At 36.1% G+C, this 20,806-nt stretch overlaps 1 protein-coding gene across 6 annotated transcripts in view; it reads left to right on the top strand.

The window, feature by feature from the left end:
* ARHGEF10L (Rho guanine nucleotide exchange factor 10 like) overlaps positions 1–20,806 on the top strand; it is a 3,087,848-nt gene that overhangs the window by 1,603,087 nt on the left and 1,463,955 nt on the right. For all 6 annotated transcript variants that reach the window (XM_044061816.1, XM_044061815.1, XM_044061819.1 and 3 more), the window contains one exon: positions 7,043–7,222. In XM_044061816.1, the coding sequence (XP_043917751.1) occupies positions 7,043–7,222 (180 nt within the window). The remainder of the gene's footprint in view (positions 1–7,042; positions 7,223–20,806) is intronic.

Below are 20,806 nucleotides of genomic sequence, written 5' to 3'. Positions count from 1 at the left end.
TCCTGTCAGTCATAACAGCACTTAGGTATCCTTCACAGACTTTTGTTAATCACCTCTAAGTGCTGTCAAGATCAGACCTTGCACTGGGTAACAAGTTTATCTTTTTCCTGATTTAAGAGTGTAGTCACAGTGCATCATGCACTTTACAGAAAATTATGATCAGCGAGGAAAGTCAGGGACAATTTTTAAATGCTGCCCTAATTTAAACAAGTTACTTACAGACTAATTTCTGTAAACATCAGTGGGCATAGGAGGAAAGATATTCAGTGATCGAAGGAACATCCCTTCCTATATACCCAACTAATGCAGCACTCAGGGTGTGTGTAACATTTATTATACACCTTTGAAAGTGCTGTTATGTTCAGGTCTCACACTACAGTAGTGCGTTACAAATTTATCTTTTTTCTAATTTAGGAGCATAATCTCGGTGCTCCATGTACTACAGATGTGTTTGTCTGAAGTGCCAGCAGGTGTTTAATTAGGTCAGTAATGCAAATAAAGCTACCTTAACTAATACTGTGCTTATTTCTGAATAATCTAACATACATATGTCACCAGATTATATAGACAAAAAAGTTATATTTTTTTCCTATAGAATGGAAACTTGTGTAGACATGCATTTTTATTAGAAGATCTTGTCTATCTAAAGAAAATAAACAAATAATAGGTATACATATGGATTGTTTAGTGGCTGTTCGATTAAATGGCTGGCAGAAGGATACTAGAATGAAGGTCGGTAAGTAAATGACTTTTACTAGGATCTGACCTGCTTCTTCGCATTCTTTTAAGTGCAGTTCACAATACAAGCTTAAACATATTTAGAATACATTGTTTCAAGTTACAGGCAGACTTTAAGTCTTTTCTCACTGAAAGACCAGCAGTCTTTGTTTCAGTAATAATACATAAATTGTTCTTGTGATTTAAACTGTTAATTTTTATATAAGTTACTGACAAAAAAGCAGAATTGGACTATCTTTCACCTAGTAATGAATAAGTAATGTGAGCTTCACTGAAGGGTTTTAATATTCTTACCTTAAGATAAAGCAGATGGACAGGTTATTCAAAATTCCCATCAAGATGTCTTAGAAATTTGACTGTGAACTCAAAAACATTTCTCACCTGCAACAGTGCAGGCACACTATTACTAAAATCACTGGCATTTCCTTTTTAACACTGGTTTTACATTAGGTACAGGCTGAAAGGTTTACTAAAATAAAGTGCTTGTCTTTTTTGACCAGGTTTCTACACTTGAATCTACAAATTTGTAATTATCTCCTTTAAGTGACTTGTTAACTTTTATTAAAACTCTAAAACAACAACAAAATGAATACAGTGGAACACTGACTGAATTCAACACTTTTCAGCAGCAAAACATTTTTTTCGACAATGTGATATTTTCACTACAAACTTAACAATACTACTTGCTTTCAGTTATGTAAGAATCAGCCAATACAGAAACATATATACATTCGGATATGTTATTTAATGCATTCAGCCTTCCACTAAGGCTAAACTATAAGTGTTCATTTAAGCTAAATGTAAGGTGAACCCCAAAAGTGCTTTCAGTTTTGATTTATTTAAAATGATAATTTGTCAAATCCCCAGTGTAACATTTTGAAAGACTTTTTATATGAAAACAAACCATGAACGACTGCCCTGCTTTCACAAACATCTTTAGCTAAAGCATTCACAGTGGTTTTGTTCTTAATGACCCAATTAATGTCCTGCTATCGAAATATCATCTTTATTTATGTTTTTATTTTATTTTTATTTTACATTTGTTTACTGGGAAAGTGCGACCGGACACATGAAACAAAAGACGAACAGAGGTAACATATATTGATGGTTAACATACAGTTATTTTTCATGCAGGTAGTTTAGATAGTTAGTATTAGTCATTCTGGATAGCATCTTTGCAAGGTCAGATTGTACACAGTCTACATTTGTATACAGTCTACATTGGTATACAGTCTACATTTGTAGTTAAAACATTAGTTTAAGAATCATAACATTAGAACACATTTACATACGAATAAACAGTACAGCAACATAGAGTTCTACTACATAATATATTTGCAAGGTCAGGTTGTACATAGACTACATTTGTACACACTCTACATTTGTGGTTAATACCTCAGTTTAGAATCATAACATTGGAACACATTTAACATATGAATGAGCAGTACAGCAACCTAGTGTTTTACTATATAATGTCTTTCCTAGGCAGTAGCTGAAGAGAATAAGTGTTATGCTTAATTCTGAGTGTCCTCGGGTTTTATATTCAGAAGTTTGAGTGGTGTTAGTATGGTAGGGCCTATATGTTAGATAGGGCTATTGGTTATGGTTGGTTCAGATCAGGCTAGTGGTGATAGGAGAGGTCCAAAAAAGCAAGCAAAGATTAAACGTTATGCTGAAGTCCTGTTGTACCAAGTAGATAATTATTTAAAATCACCTTTTATTGCATGATAACCCTTCTTCAGACATAGTGAAACAATGTTCTATGTTTAATGTCACCCCCCCTATCATTGGCCTTCATATTCACAATACATCTGAATTTAAAAGTTTATGTGTCTATATAGTGCATTACTTAAATCACAGGTTCTGATGTTACTGAGATGTTGCAAGATCCTGATTTTAAACATGTTGTTAGTCATACCTATATAGAAACACGCACATTCTTCACAATTAGCCATATAAACCAAGTGTTGTGTCCACAGAACCTGTGATTTAAGTAATGGACTATATAGACACATAAAAGAGTATCCCACGCACACTTTTAAATTCAGATGTATTGTGAATATGAAGGCCAATGATAGGGGGGGGGGTGACATTAAACATAGAACAGCCTTGGCTGAATCCAAGTGGATTGTTGACTTAAGAGAACATAGACCCCCAGGCCTTAATGATGTACTACCTATTAAACCTGTGTTAGAAAGTAGGCGGGTTTTTGTGAGTAAATGATTGGATGGTTTGTATTTTAAATATGGCTGCATTTATTGTTTCACTATGTCTGAAGAAGGGTTATTTTATGCAATAAAAGGTGATTTTAAATAATTTTGTCTTGGCAGTGTCCTGCTACTTTCTCTTTACTTTGGTGATAGGAGAGGATTAGACAGGGGTCGAACAAGGGTACAGCCACCTGTTCAACAGGTGTTGTTTTAGGGTTGATTTAAAGTGGACAGTAGATGCAATAGAAGTAATGTTTTCTGGTAAAGCATTCCAGATTTTTCCAATATAGTTTGAGAAGAGGGAGTCCCCTTGTTTTTTTGCTTGTGCTGACTTTTATAAGTTGTTTGCTAGTGGATCTTAGTGCTCTACTGGTGGTGTAGGGTTGAACTAAGGTTTGTAGGCAGGTACTTTCTCAGGTTCATATAGTATTTTATGGACCATAGTTAACTGGTTGTAATGAAGGATGTGTGGGAGCTCAAGCCAGCTGAATTGTTTGAGAGCATCGCAGTGGTGGGCTCTAGCTGGTAAGTTTGAAGCAAATCTAGCAATTTTGTTACAGCAGGATTCAAGTTTTGCAAGCTCAGTTTTCTTAAGGTTTGTCAGTATGGGAGCTGCATATAGTAAAGTTGAAATTAAGTGGGATTGGGCAATGGTAGCTTTAGTGTTTGTTTCTATATAGGGTTACTAAATTTTTGTGTACTTTTTTAACTGTTTGTGAAATGTGAATGTCAAACTTTATATTGCTGTCAATGTCCACACCTAAAAGTTTGATGTGTGAAGTTGGGGAGATAATGGTGTTGTTTAGTGACATAATGTTAACGGTATTAGGGGTTATGGTTGTTTTAGTGGGTTGGAATATCTTAAGTTTTGTTTTTTGGGGATTTAAAATTGGTTGTGCATTAGTAAGCCAGGTTTCAACTGCTAGGAAGGATTGCTGAGTAAGGGTATGCAGTAGTTGTATTGTGGGGGCAACACTTATTACTGTTGAATCGTCCGCATATTGGATGAGAGAGGCTAGTGAGGTTGAAGTGTGTAGGCTAATAGTAAAGATGGAAAAGAGTAATGGACCCAAGATTGAGCCTTGGGGGACACTCATTGTCACTGGTAGGGGAGGGGATAAAGTCTGTTACCATGAGACTGCTTACTGGCAACCAGTTAGGTTGTCCTGGAACCAGGCAAGAGTATTATGGCAAAAGTTTAGTTTGGAAAGTACATTTAATAGTTTGTTGTGGGAAATCATATCAAAGGCTTTTGATAGTTTGAGGAAGATGGATGATACATAGTTGTTATTATTGCTATGATAGTTGACAGTGTTGGTAAATGCCATTAGAGCTGTAGATGTACTGTGAAAGGCACAGAAGCCATGCTGAGTGTTGGTTTGTAGTTTGTGGGTATGCAGGTAATCAGAGACTTGCATGTGAATGACACTCTCTAAAATTTTGGATAGCGGTGACAATATTGGTATGGGTTGGTAGTTGGTGAGTTCTGTTGGTGAGCCAACTTTATGGAGTGGTATAATGTGAGAGATTTTCCAAATGCCAGGGACATTATGTTCAGTTATGGATCTGTTGATAAGAATTGATACAGGGTAGGCTATTCCATCTGCAGTTAGTTTTAGGAACTCAGCAGGCAGGTTATCTGCAGCTAAAGTGGTGGGTTTTAGCTTCTTAAGTAATTTTTTGATTGTCTCTGTAGGCATGGGTTGCATGGAGAAGTTGGATTTGGTGTTGAGAGAGATGGAGGTAAGGGGAGTTGAGGTTACTGAGGGTACTTGGTTATTGGCTAGGGCTAGTATAGTTTCAGTAAAGTATTTATTGAATATGGTGGCTGTATCGTTCAAGTTATTAGTAGTATTTGGAGGAAGTGTCCTGACTTTGCCTGGTTGTAGTATGTTATTTATGGCTGACCAGATTTTTTGAGGATTATTGCAATGCTTTGTTTGTATCTTGGTGTAGTAATTTATTTTGTCTTTTTTAATTTGCTGCTTAGCTTTATTTCTAAGTTCCCGGTAGTATAGTAGGGTGGGTTGCGATTTAGTTTTGTTCCATGTTACCCATGCTTTGTATCTCAATTTAAGAACTGACAGTGTTTCTTTTGTTAACCATGGGGCATGACATGATTTCACATGTATATTTCTACTGGGGGCTTGAGAGTTTAGTATAGATAGGAAGATAGAGTTAAAGTAGTCAATTGCATCTTGTAGGGGTAGAAGTTTTAGGGGTGTCCAGTTACAGTGTTTGAGAATATTTATAAGGTTGGTGGGGTTTAGTTTTGTTTTGTTTCTTACTTGTTTAAATGTTTGTTTGGGTAGGTTGGTTCGATTTCTTAGTAGATAGGTTGGGTAGTGGTCATTGAGACTGTCTGGCAGACAGACAAAATAAGAGTATAGTTTTGGCCTATTTATTAGTATCCAGTCTAGTGAGGAATGTTTGTTACTTGGTTTATTGATTCTAGTGGGTGTTTGGATAAGTTACATGAAGCCATGCAGGTTTATGCAATTTTTGGGTTTTGGGGAGATCCAGTCTAATCAGTCAATATTAAAATCACCTATAATAATAGTCTCCTGAGGTAGAGTGGCACTACACCAGTGTAGTATGTTTTCTAGGGCTTGTGTATTATCTCCTGGGGGCATATAGAGTCCTATTTTATATATATTGGGGTTTACCTTTAGTTTGACGGATATAACTTCGGCATTATTGGGGGTTGTGGGTTTTTCATCTAAGGATACTATGGAGAAGTGGTCTTTGAAACCTTTTAGCAAGTCTGTCTGTCTGTATGATATTATATCCTGGGGGTAGTATTTCATTGTTGGTTGTGGATGGCTTTAGCCATGTTTCGGTGAGAAGTACAATATCTGGATTATAGAGGGAGAGATTGGCATGAAGTTCATGTACTTTATTTTTTATGCTTCTTATGCTAATATTTAATAGAAAGATGTCAGATTTGGTGCTAGGTGGGATGGCTGTAGTATGGGGGTGGTTGTGAATGTATGATAGTTTGAGTGAGTGATCTATGTGGACTATATATTGGGTCAGAGTTTGGGTGAATGTCACCACTAAGGGATAGTTTGTTAACTAAGTTGAGTATAGTTTTAAGAAATGTGGCTATTTGTTTGTCACAGAGTTCATATTTACTGGAAATATTAGCATGAGGGAGAAGGGAAACCTGCATATGGTGAAATGTTGATATGTTACATATGGAGCTACATATGTGCAAGTTTACTGGTGATGATGTTGGCTGGTAGTAGTTGGAGGTGGAGTGAGGGGAGGTGGATTTGTTTGGGTGGATGTGATAGGAGGTTAAGTGGGTTACAGAGGTTAAGAGTAGTAAAGTGATTGTTAGAGTGTACTGTTGGTTAAAGTATTTAATCATGAGTTGTGAGGTGTTGGCTTTGTTTGTAGAAGGAAGGTTTTTAGTAAAAGGCATTTTGGTAGAGGGAGTTGTTTGTATTAGGAAGTAGGTGGGGGAAAGGTCTAGTGAGTAATTAGGGTAGAATGTATGTGTGTGGATGGAGATGATTAGGTGTTTGGATAGATGGAGTAGTCAGATAAGTATAAATTCAGGGATATGGGTGTGGGTAGGGAGCGGAGTGAGCCCGAGCAGGTTGAACCTGGTTCCTGTGAGCTGCCAACTGTAAAAACAATCAAAAGGACCAGGTCACTATCTAGGCCTACTTGCAGGACCACATTATTTAGTCAGTAGGAATTAGCAGCTAATGTATAAGGAGCCAGAAGACTGCTGCAAAACTGTTTGCAGTCTGTATCTCCGTCTAAATAGCAGAGTGAATTTAATTAGTTAAAGCAGTTTTTAATGTAAGAGTTAATAAGACTGCAATAGACTGATATGGCATTTTAGTGCAAAAGAGGAAGACCTTGTGATGACATTCTTCTTCATTCTGTTGTCTTGAGTTTAAGTCCCTCAATCTTTTTTTTCATTCCATGTGACTCTGAGCAGCCCACTTTACCAGACAGTGCCCCTGGGCCTCCCCTGGGACAAGGCTGTTGTTCTTAGTTGGCTTACCTGTTTAACAAATTAATAAAATAAAATAAACAATAAAACTTATGCTTACCTCTCTGTGTCTTCATTCTTGTAGGAGTACAGAAAACCGTTACTAGAAATGGAGCCCAAGGTGCTAAGTGAGAGAAAGTCCCAGATCATATTCTTCAGAGTGAAAGAGATCCTACAATGCCACTCCATGTTTCAGATTGCCCTAGCATCAAGGACATCTGAGTGGGACACAACAGAACAAATTGGAGATCTTTTTGTTGCCTCAGTAAGTATTTTTCTATTTATTCATTTGGTAGACATAAGAAAGTTACATCTCCCAAAACCTGAAGACTTGTTTTTCTATGAAGTTCACTTGCTTTAGCGACAGAAATATATGCTAACGTGTAAAATAATCAAAGAAGACTATAGCTCCATCAGTCCAAGAATGTGAAGCATATGCTATTCATTATTCAAAGGCAGCAGGCATTGCATTTGTTGATGAAGCACCAAAATGCAAAGTGGTCTGCATTAGTAACAGTTCTCTTTAATGTATTATTCAGATGACTTTTACTTCTGCAGAGATTTTCCATGTACTTAGCATATGTTGTCAGATGACAAACATACCTTCTTATTTTACTGATACATATTCCTTTCTTTAAACTGGGTTACATATTGCCTAATCTTACAATGTACACAAGGCTGAGTCTTACAGTGTGATGCTGGTGATCTTTACATAATTTCATGTAGTTAATCTAAAGTTACTAAAAATATGTATTTATTCAGAACAATACTGGATGCACACAGTTAACATAGTAGCTGTAACTCTTGTGTGAGGACAGGGGTAGAGGGCTGTCTGTGGATGAAAATATATTATACTCTTATCTGCTCATTTTAAACCTTCTTTAATCTGGGTTTGCAGGACTAGTTTGCATTATTGTGAAGTTAGAATTCTTTACAGTGGTTATTGCGTGTTTGTGTGAAACAAGCTTGAAGTATGTTATTGTAACCATTCTTCTTCTTCTTCTTATTATTATTATATTTTTACCACAAATATCTCTGAATCATGTGTCTATAATTGCTAGTTATGGGGACTGTCTGTGTATGAAAATGACTGATCCCTGCTGAGATAAGAAAATTAAAGTCATTATTATGTCTTTGAAAGGACTAATGTACTTTTGTGCAAAGCAAAATTAAATACATTACTGTAGCCATTGTGTACCACAATCAGATATGCAAGGTGTATAAAGTCAGTAAAGTGGATGCGATTGATGAGTAGAGACATTGGTGGAGTAAATAATAAAAACTTGACATGTCTTTTATGGTTGAAATTTTTGAAAGTGTTGATTTTCTTATTATTAGTAACATTCGTTTCAGTTCTTGCTGGAACAAAGTTAAAGACTTCAGATTTAAAACACACTCAGGCAAGAACATATGCATTTATAGATGGTCCTAAAAAGGGTATGGGGGTGAGTAAAAGCCTGGTCCAAAGAAACATTTGCACTGCCACTGTGCCCACTTGATGTTCTTGTTCTGGCTGCATGTAATATGCTGATGTGAAGCCCTACTTAGTTTGTTCCTACTTCTTCCCTTGCTTTGCTTTTTCTGCATAAGCATTTGATCCTTGTTCATTTCCAGTAGTTATGTCTACATGTAAGACTTGAATGCTTCCTGCTGAAATGAAGGTTAAAGGTTTCCATCTTCACTGAGTCTATGTTAAACTATTAGTCCACTGAACCGTCATACCTTTGTGTGGAATGTACATGAATCCTCTGGTTTACTTATAGGTTATTCTTTTACAGTAATACTGCACAAGCTTGTTCTCAGATAGCTGAGTCTCAGAAAGTCATGTGCAAAAGGATAGCTACATGTTAAGACGTAGTATGATCATATCGCCTTCACTTCATAACCCATGTGTAGATGATGGAGAAATTAGAGTTATGTTGTGTCATTCATTTCTACAAAAGGACATTTCTTGATCATTTTATTATGAGAGTATTCCACTGAGTAGCTTGCAAAGCAGATGACAGTAAAGCAAAGAAATGTGACAGTTGTGGTTAAAAAAAATTGAAAATAGAAAGAAATCCTGTTTGTTAAATATACTGACTCCAAGTTTGAGCTATTATGAAGAAAGGGTGGATGTGTTATTTTCAGTTAAGTGCACATATTCACATTTTCTCTGACATAATGTAATCCCATAGTGCATGTAAGTGTCAGAGGATGCAGGAGAAAATGGTAGAGCAGATACTTATATATACAGTGAAGTATAATATTGTCAGCTAATATTACTTCAGCATATTGGGCATTAATATCTGTGCATAACTGACTTTTTTATCTCATGCTTGTATGTATCAACCAAATGGGCAATGGGGTCTGTGGTGTTACATTTTTTCTTTTATTGAAACCTTTGCAGTGAATGCCACTTGTTCACCAAAGTGGTGCATTGTCCTTGTTTTTTTCCAGAATAAAGCATGCCACTGTTCTAGGTTTTAAGAAGTTGTATATATCATCCTTACCTGTGTAGGAAATGTCATTTTGCTTGATTTTCTAGCTATATTGTCAACATTAAATAACTTCCTGGTTGATTGAAGAGGCAGAAAAAAAGGAAGTGATTTTGCTTTTGTTGGAGACCATGATGTCTGGATGTTTGGATGTTTTATTCAATAGTTGTGGGGTCTCTGGGATTGCATTGGACAATTTGTACTAGATATGAATTGCTATATCTCTTGAGGTAGTGTGTTGCTCATAATGGCATGACTTTTTTCATTTCACATCTTTGTTGCATTTATAGCTTGTAGTATAGATTGTTTTTATGCCCTGGTAAACTTTGCTACAGTGCTTGTTTTAATATAGAGTTTTTTTTTTTTTTGCTTAAATTAGGAACATTATTTCAAATAGAAATGTGAAAGTCGTTTTCCAGCAATGCTTCCCTTGGCTTTAATCTTTGAGATTTAATTTAGACAATTTGTAGCTTAATTACAAATCATGTTTGTATTTAATATCTTTATTATGATATTTAAGTAATTATTTGTTCATTTACGTTGCTTCTTTTTTGTAAAGAGCTTCAGGTCTAAGTTTTATAGTAAAGTTGAAGTTGAATATTAATTTGTCTAGTGTTGTAGTATTAGGACAGGCAACTTGACAGGTAAGAGGAGGGGCAATGAGAATAGGCAATGGTAAGTTGTTATATAACGGGAGGATTTTATTGCTAGGTGGGATGAAGATAAATGTTTGAGTAGGTTAGAACAAGGAGTGCATCTAGTGGGAAAGAAATATAAAAGGGTATAGGGGCAGGTCATTTGAAGAAACTGATAAAGGGACACACTTGGAAGTATAGTAAGGAGAAGGGAACTGAGTACCTGAAAAAACAGGAGAAGAGGAACAAGGAAGAGATTATGGCTTGGAGATGTAAACCATCACATGTTGAAAATAAATATTGCTAGGGTAAAGTTCAATGTAGTGAAGAAGTGCTTCCTCAAGGTGTAGTCCTCTTCTCACTTTCCCTATAGCTTTCTTAATTCTCTACCTACGTCATAACTCTGCTCCACTAACAACACTCCTATGCCTCATACTTCTCTGTTATTGTCTTCTTCTACCTCCTTCCTCTTCCTACTCTCTAATAGCACAGTACACTTATTACTAACCGTTTGGTTATATTTCTGTAACTGAAATCAATACTGTTCTGTATCTAATATGAATATAATACTTTGGTATATTTTACTGTATGTGTAATTTATACACATACATATATATTATTACTATGTTTGCCATACAGACTATTACTCTGTGTTACTTACTGATCATATTTTGTTATTTTTCACATACTCTTGTATCACTGTACCCGTCTCCCTCATGGAGCCAAAATGAATTGTGCTATACACTTTGTAATTGTATTTATATTGTTATATCTAGTATGTGTCTCCCCAAAACTCAACTGAAAGGGGGTTCTTTGTTCAGCCACACTACTGCATTTACAAATGAAAATGAATGAATAAATGAAAAATAAATACAACTTTGATGTGTTTGCATATTTTAACATGCTGTGGTAAGTTATAAATTCATTGATACAAAGATATGTTGTAGATGCATCTTTTTACTACATCTGTGTGTGAAATATTTTACAGTTAGAAAAGTCAGTAAATAGAACTTTGAAAAAAATCAATAACTTTCTCACTGCCCACATTCCCACATTCATTTATCTAACATCTTTTCTTCTCTTTTTTCTAAAACTATTTAGATCCTTAAACAAAAAGTAATTTCAGTTATCTTATAATCACCTCTAATTTTCATGTTTACTTCACTTTCACTTTGCTTTCTATCAGTTCTATTTATTTAATTCAAACAGAAAGTTAGGACATCACAGCTGCAATAGAGATTTTTATTTCCTTCTGTGTGCATCCAGTCAGCTTCTTGTACTTGCTTGCTTTTGGCTGTGCTCCTTTTTAAATTGTAATCACTGCCAGTTAGTAAAGTTACTCCTCTATCTGTGGCATCAGTGTTTATTTTTATTGTTCCTAGCATACTCCAAACTGCTTATCAAAGCTGAACTTTCTTAGCTGATATTTTATCTAGACATTGCTGTTTTTTTTTCCATTTCTACTACTATGGCATAAATAGTACTCTTTTTTTTCCAAATATTCTTCTCCAGCTTATTTGTATTGTATGTATGAGGAGCTTCACATGAGCATATATTAAATTGTCCAAGGTCTTTTACATTGAGGATAATCCTAATTTTCTAACCAGCTTACCAATTAAGGTATGCTATTTTCAACCACTAGTTTTTGTTTCTTTTATGTCATTGACTTATTTGGCTGGAACTGATAATTCTTTGTTCTTTATTTTCTCTTCCTTTTGTTGTATTGCAGTGTCCTTAAAGACTTTACATTTACCTCAGTTTCCTTGAAATGTTTTTCATGTTCTTACATTGTTTCACAGTCCTGTGCACCTTGGCATCTGTGGTGGTAGTGACACTTCACTGTTTCAGCCTGCTTCTACTATGGCTGATGCAATGTGTAACCATCTGCAGTATGTGAATACTTGACATTTGTGTAGACGTTAATTTGTGATAGAATGAATGTCATTTGTGACACATTAAATAAGTTAAATATTTCCCACATTTATTGCCTTTTACTTATTACAGACTTAAAATGGCATCATTATTGCAGACATTTTGCCTTCCAGTATCGTTGAATCTCAATAGAGCTGATAAGAGTTTTTTGTCTTTGAGTTTGTTATTCTGAAAAGAAAATGCAGCCCCTCAATGTGTGTACTTTGTAGACATTATGTCTGCATTTTGTTGCTCAGCTGTCATGAATTTAGCTGTACATTCTTCAAGCTGACTTCAACAAGATAGAACAATATTATTTGTTTTGTATTTTTGCTGTGGCCAGTCATCAAACACCCCTGTCTTCAGTACCATCTCACCACCTTACTCATTGTTCCACATTTTGCAGTTCTTTTCTTCCCTTCATTAAAGTTTAAATTCAGCAACATGCACATCCTTGGCTCTCTCTCCTCCTATGAATCATTTGCCCTCTTTTGCATCTCTTTCATTTGATGTCTTTATACCCCAGATGTTTATTTCCTCATCTTTTCCAGTCTACATGTGTTGTAATTAAGCATTTTCCTCTTTTTCACAACCACATGGATCAGTCTTTATTTGTCTGACTTGTCTAATCATTCAGTATGCTTTTTATATTTTTCCTGTCTTTGAACATCTCCATGTCCGTTATTCTTCCATCTAAACCACTAATCTCTCCCTGGTGTATTCCCTATAACCTGACAATGTTCTTCAGTGAAATAATTTTTTATTCAACGTTGTGACCTCCTTTTCTCTCTTTTACATTTTGCTTAATTGACACCCATGTTTTACTTTCTTTCTTGCAAATTTCTGCCCTTTCTTTCTCTTAATGTTGATTTTCTTATTACCTTAGTGGTTTGTATCCCCTCTGTTGTAGAAGTTTGTTTACCTGATTTCATCACCAGCTTAATATGCTCTTATATTTATATAACATATTTTTATCATTTCATTTCATTTCTTGCTATGTTATACATGCTGTTTAGGTAATTTATATTTCCAACGGGTGTTTTGTCAATATGATAGTTACCAGAGATGGATGACTTCCCAAATGATGCTATTATGCATTTCTTGGCATTTAGTTTTAGTCCATGACTCTAAAAACATTTGTTTGTCTGTTCCAGACCCTCCTGGAGAACATTTGTGTCAGTGTGAGATTCAATGACAGCTCCTAATTTGCAATCATCTGCAAATTTAGTCAGCCAGAGACCACTGACATTGACCTTGACTTCTGAGAAGTAAATGCCAAAAAGGAGCGGTCCAAGGACTGATTCCTGAGGGACTCCACTTGTGACTGGCCTCTTTGTAGAGGTGGACTTCCCAGTTCTAACTTTCTGGGTCCTGTGTGTGAGCCAGTTGGCTATCCACCGGGTGACATACGGGTTTGTACTTAATCTCTTGAGTTTGTCAACGATGCCCAAGTGGGGTATTGTGTCATATGCCTTGGCCAGGTCAAGGTAGGCAGTGTGAATGATTTTGCCCTCATCCATTGCTTTGGTGACCTTCTCAAAGAAGTCTACCAGCTGAGTAGGCATGATTTGCCTTTTACGAAACCAAACTGGGTTGGGTACAGTGGCTGGAGGTTTGCTATATCTCTATTGATTATCTCCATGATAATTATTTCCATGGCTTTACATATAAGACTAGTGAGTCTTATGGGTCTGTAGTTTCCAGGGTCTGTAGATGGCCCACCTTTGTGCAGAGGGATGACTGTTGCCTTTCTCTATTCATGAGGCACAAAGCTTGTTTGGAGGCTACAGTTAAACAGTAATTCTGGAGGTTCCTCACTAAAAGAATACAGGTTGTAAGTAATATGTCCTATGCAGGCCACCTCAAGGCCCTATCCCTGTATTCTGTCTCCTACAAGCTTTTGAGGGGAGTTCTATGCCTGGCATACAGGGCATTGTCAGATCCCACTCTGATGGACCTCCTGCATATCCACAAAACAAACAGTACCAGAATTACCCATTCTAAAGACATAAACCTTGCCTGTGATATAAATTGGACCTGCCGGAGAGATAGGTATGTATCCCAAAGACTACCCTGTCTATGAAACAGGCTCCCCAGCCATGTGAAGCAGAGCTTCTCCTTAACTCAATTGAAGTGCAACTTGGAAAACTGGATGGGAAAATGGAAATTCATCCCTGGTTTGGCACCTATGTCTCTGATGCAAACAGGTAACCTGTAAATGTTTCATCTCCCAGGCCCATGCTTGCACTTATCAAGGGTATGAGAACTTGTCAGAGATTTGGGATGCATGGCTAGGCTTAAAAAGGTCGTTGTGGTTTTTAACCTAGTAAAAACCTATGAACAAACTCATTTTTGATGAAGTACATGCTAAGGAAGAAATACAAATGTTTGTCCATCAAAAAGTGAGCTGTGAAACAGAAAGAGAATCTGCTACTTGTTCTTCTTGTAATAAAGACCACAGAGAGATTGTGCCAGTGAAATTGTTTCCAGTGTTTTAATGGAAAATGCTTGAGAGAGGGAAAAAAGCACAAAACATTGACTATAGGAAGCAAGAGTCCATTGGAAATAAAGCAGAGTCAGAGTTTGGGAGGTTGAGATGAACAGGATTAGAGTAAGAAAATCTGGAAATATTGGCCTTCCTTGGACTTTTCTTAGAGTCCCCTACAAGTTTAACAGATGCCCTGCCTCATGCCATTAATGTTGGGAGAATAAATGGAGAATAATATCAGTAACTTGGAAATTGACAAATGTGGGATTACAACACAATAATTATATTTGCGAAACATGACAGAACAAGAAAATCTAGAAATATTGGACCTTTTTTTGGACTTTGTTAAACTTGTAGGGGATTCTAAAGCATACATATGCCCTACTTCATATCATTAATGTTCAGAAATGTACTCAGGAGAAGTGATGAGGAGGAAGAAAGTTTACTGTAAGTAAAATATTTTTTTTCTTAATAGTACTATTTAAATAGTGCATGGTTTTATTTGCATGTTATAAAATAATGTTTTTTTTCTTGGTTATTGTAAGTGTAATGGGCATACTAATGTAAATAAGTGTTACTGTTTTTTTCTTTTTTTTCCTTTCTCCCTTCTTCTGTCTTTCTCCTTGTTTAGTTTTAAGAAATATAGGCACTACAATGTAAAAAAAAAATAAGAAAAAAGATCTGGTTAAAAGAGCATGGCAAAATAAAAAATAGTGTGTTTTTTCTCAGTCTTGTGTAGGGAAATGACTGGGTTAAGGCAATTAGCTTAATTTAGTAACAGGTTTTAAGAGAAAGCAAGTAAATGAAAAAGAATATTGAATATTATAAGTTTTTAGTAAACAGTTTTGTGTCTGGCTCTCATGTCTCTAGAGACAATCTGATAAAGAGAAATTGCTTGGAGAAAATGTTTTCTGAAAGCATTCAAGTGTCTTCCCAGCTGAAAGAGATATAAAAATAAGATCAAACCAGACAGCACTTAATAGAACCATAGGCTGTACCATGCAGCTTAGCATGGACAACCTTTCTTTTAGGTTAGCTCAAGTCTGTGTGTGTGGCTGCCAGTTTGGAACATTTGTTCCTATCAGGAGGGTAAAACTTCAGTATTTGAAGATGTACATAGTTTTGTGTGTTATTGTTAACTTAGTAGGTTTTAGGGGGTTGTTGTTTTTGTGTGTGTGTGTGTGTGTGTGTGGGGGGGGGTTCAATAAAACAAAAAGTTCTATAAGATGTGACATAGACTCAAATGGAGATGACAAGAAACAACTGTATAAAAGATTAACCTGCCCAATAGTACATGCATGTAAAAAAAAGCTGTAAAAAGACATTTAACAAAAAAGCTGGTATAAATAAAAGGTCGGAATAATTTCTCAAGAATATTATGCTTTCTATAATGTCTTTAAAAGTGAATGGTCTCATAGATATATACAAAAAAGAAAGAGTATTGAACTACAGGTATGTTAAAAATGTTGAGTGCCAATAGCTATGCTACAGGAGGCACACTTAGAAAGAACTGAACGTTTGAATTTGAAAAAAAAGTATTTCAGGGTGGTTATTCAGTGGAATACATGGGGCAAAGGAAGAGAGGAGTACTTATATTAATTGCAAGAGGAGCTATAATAGTAATAGAAGAGGATAAAAAAGACAATAATGGTAGATTTATAGTACTAAGGGTCTACTGGCAAGGGAGGAGGGTTACACTGGCATGTATTTATATTCCACCAAAAACTGCTATAATGGAGCTTAAGAAAATTCTGGGAGAAATAACCAGCTTTCAGCAAGGCATATTACTTATAGGTGAGGACAGGAATTCGATTTGCAACAGTGAAGATGTGTCGGGGGCCCAGAAGGGAAAATATAACAAAGGAGGGTAGATTTTTAAATAAATTTATGAAAACATTTGGCATGGAAAATGTGAATTCATTACTAGGAGTTTGGAGTGAATTTACATATTATTCTCCAAGATTACATTTCACAGGAACATGTGCATTTAATTGAAGGTCTTGATACACTCCCAATAACTATTTCAGATAATGCAACAATAATACCTAAAATAAAAATAGAAAGTAGAAAGGGCTGTCACCAAGCTTAGGGAACCTATAACAAAGAAGATAACAAGGGATCTTATAGAAGTATAAGAAATATTGAAATCAAGAAATGGTACAAATGGTACATATGGAAATGTTTATGGAAGAATTAAATATGCCAAAGTTAGAAGTAGAGGAGGCTCAATTACTAACAGGATAGGAGATGATGAGTTAAAAAGGCTGATTTATAACCAATCTACAGGAAAGTCCCCAGTAATACATGGTATTCCTGTGGACGTTTGAAATGTAGGAGGGAAAATGGTAAAGATCTGAAAGGTTTTGTTTAACAGTATTTTAAGCGGTTTTGTGGAGAGTGGCAAACATTTGACAACCTTTACAGGACACTGATGATCCAGAGAGAAGCAGAATGTAAGAAAATACCACTGTTGTTTGGGTCTATATTAGAACACCGAAGTTTCAAAACTTTGAGTGTTCTAATATCGACCCACTGAAAAAAAACTAGTCATAGATAGCAAAAGAAACTGATCAGTTAAATTAACAACAGATTAGAGTGGAGGTTATGACATAGAGACAAAATCTTAAAAGGTATACTGTGTTTTTCTCAAATCTCTTATAATAGTATTGTTTTGTAATATAACCAGAAGAACATGCCTCCAAAGCCCATCTAATACCCCTTGCCATAACTCTCAACATCTTAGAGCAAGAAATCTGTACAAAGCCATAAATAATGGGGTGACAAAGGCCCAGAAATAGGGACAATTTTTAAATATTGCCCTTACAAACTTAGAAAGGAAGAGAGGAGTACTTATATTAATTGCAAGAGGAGCTATAATAGTAATAGAAGAGGATAAAAAAGACAATAATGGTAGATTTATAGTACTAAGAAGGGTCTACTGGCAAGGGAGGAGGGTTACACTGGCATGTATTTATATTCCACCAAAAACTGCTATAATGGAGTTTGGCATGAATTTTATGAAGGGTATGAAGTCTGAAACTCAAATGTCTGTCATTATTTTCTGTCTTCAGTATTTAATGGCTTGAACAATTTGCCAGAAAAACTAGAATTTGTATGAAAAATGGACCAAATATATAAGGCACAAATCAGGACATTCTGTGAAAATCTGTACAGTTGAGAGGTATGCCCTTTGCCACAATGACCTACTTAAGGTGTACACATTGTGAGACACCCCCTCTACCATTATCTATTTTTAAATATCTTTTTTGAATTTGACCTGACATCAGTGTAAAGGAACTACAGTGACATGTTAGATTGCCAAGTGTACCACTGCTGATCTGCCATGACCAAAGAGTGAAAGCAATTGTTTTTTGGTAACACACGTATTGTATAACTGGGCATAGCACCTTAATGAAGTAACTGTTAAAAGATGACATGTAGAGCAATGCTGAGATTCCTTCTTATTACAATGTCAGAGTTATACAAATTTGCAATTACCACAAGTCAACCTTCCCACTGACTAGGGCAAATCATGGAAGACAATAGTGATGCCAGGTGAAACTTTGCCTGAGAAATTTCAAGAGGAGGTCTCTGTCTAGCACCTTGTATCTGTCTTGTATTGCTTTCACAGCAGGTGCATCCGTTTTATAGCCGTTAGTGTAATTTAGTATTGCAGATTTTTGACCCCAGTGTCTCCCCTTGAGTCTCAAACCTCATACCCTGTAAGTCCATTCATTATTCCTCCTCCCCCACTCCTAGCAGTAGAATAAGTGGAAACAGAGAAGTGAGAGCTTAGGAATGTGGCTATCATCTTGCTGGGGGCTAAAAGATTTTGTAATGTTTCTGCTTTTGTTGTGACAGTTGCTCTGTAACTGTTCACTACAGTTACAGTTGCCTTGTGTTGCTGCTGCTGCGGTCACCTCTGGTGATTATCCGTCTTTTCAATGTCTTAGAATCACTTTGGCCTTTTTGCTCAACATCTGCCATTGCAGTTTAGTGGTAGTTGTTAATCATTTGCTTTCACTGAAAACTGTACTTGTTATTAATGTTTTCTGCACATATAGTGGTAACCACTTATTTTTTATTTCTTATATATTTGTAGTTTTAATTTCCATTGTACCCATTGAGTGAAGACTTTTGTGGTTACTACTTTCATTTACCTGTTGTAATGTACCTAAATTACTTGCAACCACCTTCCTGGTCCCTGCTACTTTAAGTTTGGCAAGCAATTTTTAGTATACCTAACTAGTTGTCCCCATAGCTGTTTACCTATCTATCAATTAGTAAACTTCTCTAACTCCACATAGCAATTTCTATCACCGTGGTGTCTGAATCTGTTCAGCTTCATCCTTGGCAAGGCTACCAGAACTAAAAATGTTCATCAATAATTGGATACAGAATCCTTCCCTTAGCACCTGAAATCTTTGAACATTGTTTCTCAGTTTTGAGTAGAGGTAACTGCCAACTTTAGTTCAAAGATAGTTTATTGGCTGCCATAGAAGCAATTACTAGAAAATGGAAATCAAAATTTAAACCAATTATAACTAAGTTAATGAATATTGCAAAGGGAATAAATGAACTGTAGGTGAAGCTCTTTAGTAGTAGTGTGGCTAGGGGTGGATGATATGGGCAACTGCCCTGGGTGCAAAGGTTTAGGGAGTGCAGTTGGGGAGAGGAGTATCCATCATCCTGATCGCTGTTTAGTGTAGTACCAGGCCAGCTTTTAAAAGTATTTTCAGTAAACCTGAGTGCTGTATTGCAGTGTGTGAGGTTTAAACTGTAACAACTGTTTGCTACATTGTAGCAAGCAGTTTGCTGTAGTTTAAAAGTGAAAGAAAATATATATTTTTTACTAAAACTAGAGCACTGTAGTGCTCTGTGCAGGCAGGTTAGAAACTGTAGCAACTGTCTGCTACATGTTAAAAGGACAATGATTTGCTTTTTTAAACTAAAGCCTGAATGCTGTAGAGCCCTGTGCAGGTAGGGTATAAACTGTAGCAACTGTTTGCTACATTTCTTGTAAGCATTTTTCTACAGATTAAAAGAACAAAGATTTAAAGATTTTCTTTTTTATTAAAACCTGAGAGCTGTACTGCTCAGCACAGGTCATGGCAACTGTTGCTACATTTGCTGCAAACAGTTTGCTACAGTTTAAAAGAAGAAAGGATTTTTTCTTCTAAACTGTAAGGAAGAAAGGATGGGGGCAGGGCACATAAATGTGAACTGAATGGCTGGGGCAAGAGGGAGAAGGGGTGCGCCAGTAGAAGGAACATACCTTTTTTTTTGCTCTTCACTTCTTCAAGACCTGGGTTGGCTGGGGGCTGGGTGGATTGGGTACTGTCAAAATGTTTTAGGGGCGTCCTTTTTTGTGCTCTTCACTTCAAGAGCCAGGGGGCACTAATTCATGGGGCCAACACAGGGTGCTGGTTGACCCAGTTATGCATTTGTATTCTTAACTGATACAGACACTTTATATTCATATTGTCATTGTCTTTGCACATTCATTAGTACAACAAATTATATGTGATGCAGTAAACTTCTGCTCTTTAAAAAAATTAAGGAAAAAAATTACACAGAAATAATGGAATTTCTGGGAACAATACATGTAGAATAATCATAAGGAGGAGGAATGAAACTTTAAGGAAGGCATGAAATGAGCATTTTATGTAATGTAGGAGTGAATGGAAATTGTTAAAATATGTATACTGCATGAAAATAACAAAGGAAATGCTACTATATTTTGTTTTTTTCTGTTATTGTATATGTACCTGTGTAACTTTTTAAAATATGCTTAATAACAATATTAAAAATATGTACTGGATGATTGGCTTCTCTAAATTCTGTACAATTTTTGCATTTGCTTCTGCTCTTAGGACCGAGATCATGGATGTTGATAATCATGGATGAGTCAGTTCACTTGCATAGTTAACTAATTAATAAAAAGTTAATTCTATATGGGCTGCTGATGCAACTCCACTCTAACCTGATACTTTGTCAGTGAAAGAATTCTGTTACATGTTTTCTGAAATTTCCACTGTAAAAATACCTTTTAACGTCTTCATTTCAAACTTTAAAAAATACAGTTTATCCTCTCCATTTTAGACTTTAAAAAATACATTCTAACCTTTCCAGGACAAATTACTCCACTCTGTCTACATTATACCATGACTTACCTCACTGATTGTTCCTGATGCAGGGAGTCAGGTCCAGCCCACTCAGTTCATTGTCATTAAGTTTGGGCTCACTTCACCCCCTACCCTACTCCCATTCCCACCCAGCCCTGGGCTTCTCACCCTTATACCTAACAGACCACTCCCTACAGCCTCCCTCTGACTAAC

The sequence above is a fragment of the Protopterus annectens genome, chromosome 2.part0, assembly GCF_019279795.1.
Source record: "Protopterus annectens isolate FY-2018-M chromosome 2.part0, PAN1.0, whole genome shotgun sequence".
NCBI lineage: Eukaryota > Metazoa > Chordata > Ceratodontiformes > Protopteridae > Protopterus > Protopterus annectens.
This window is presented reverse-complemented; position numbering and strand designations above follow the sequence as displayed.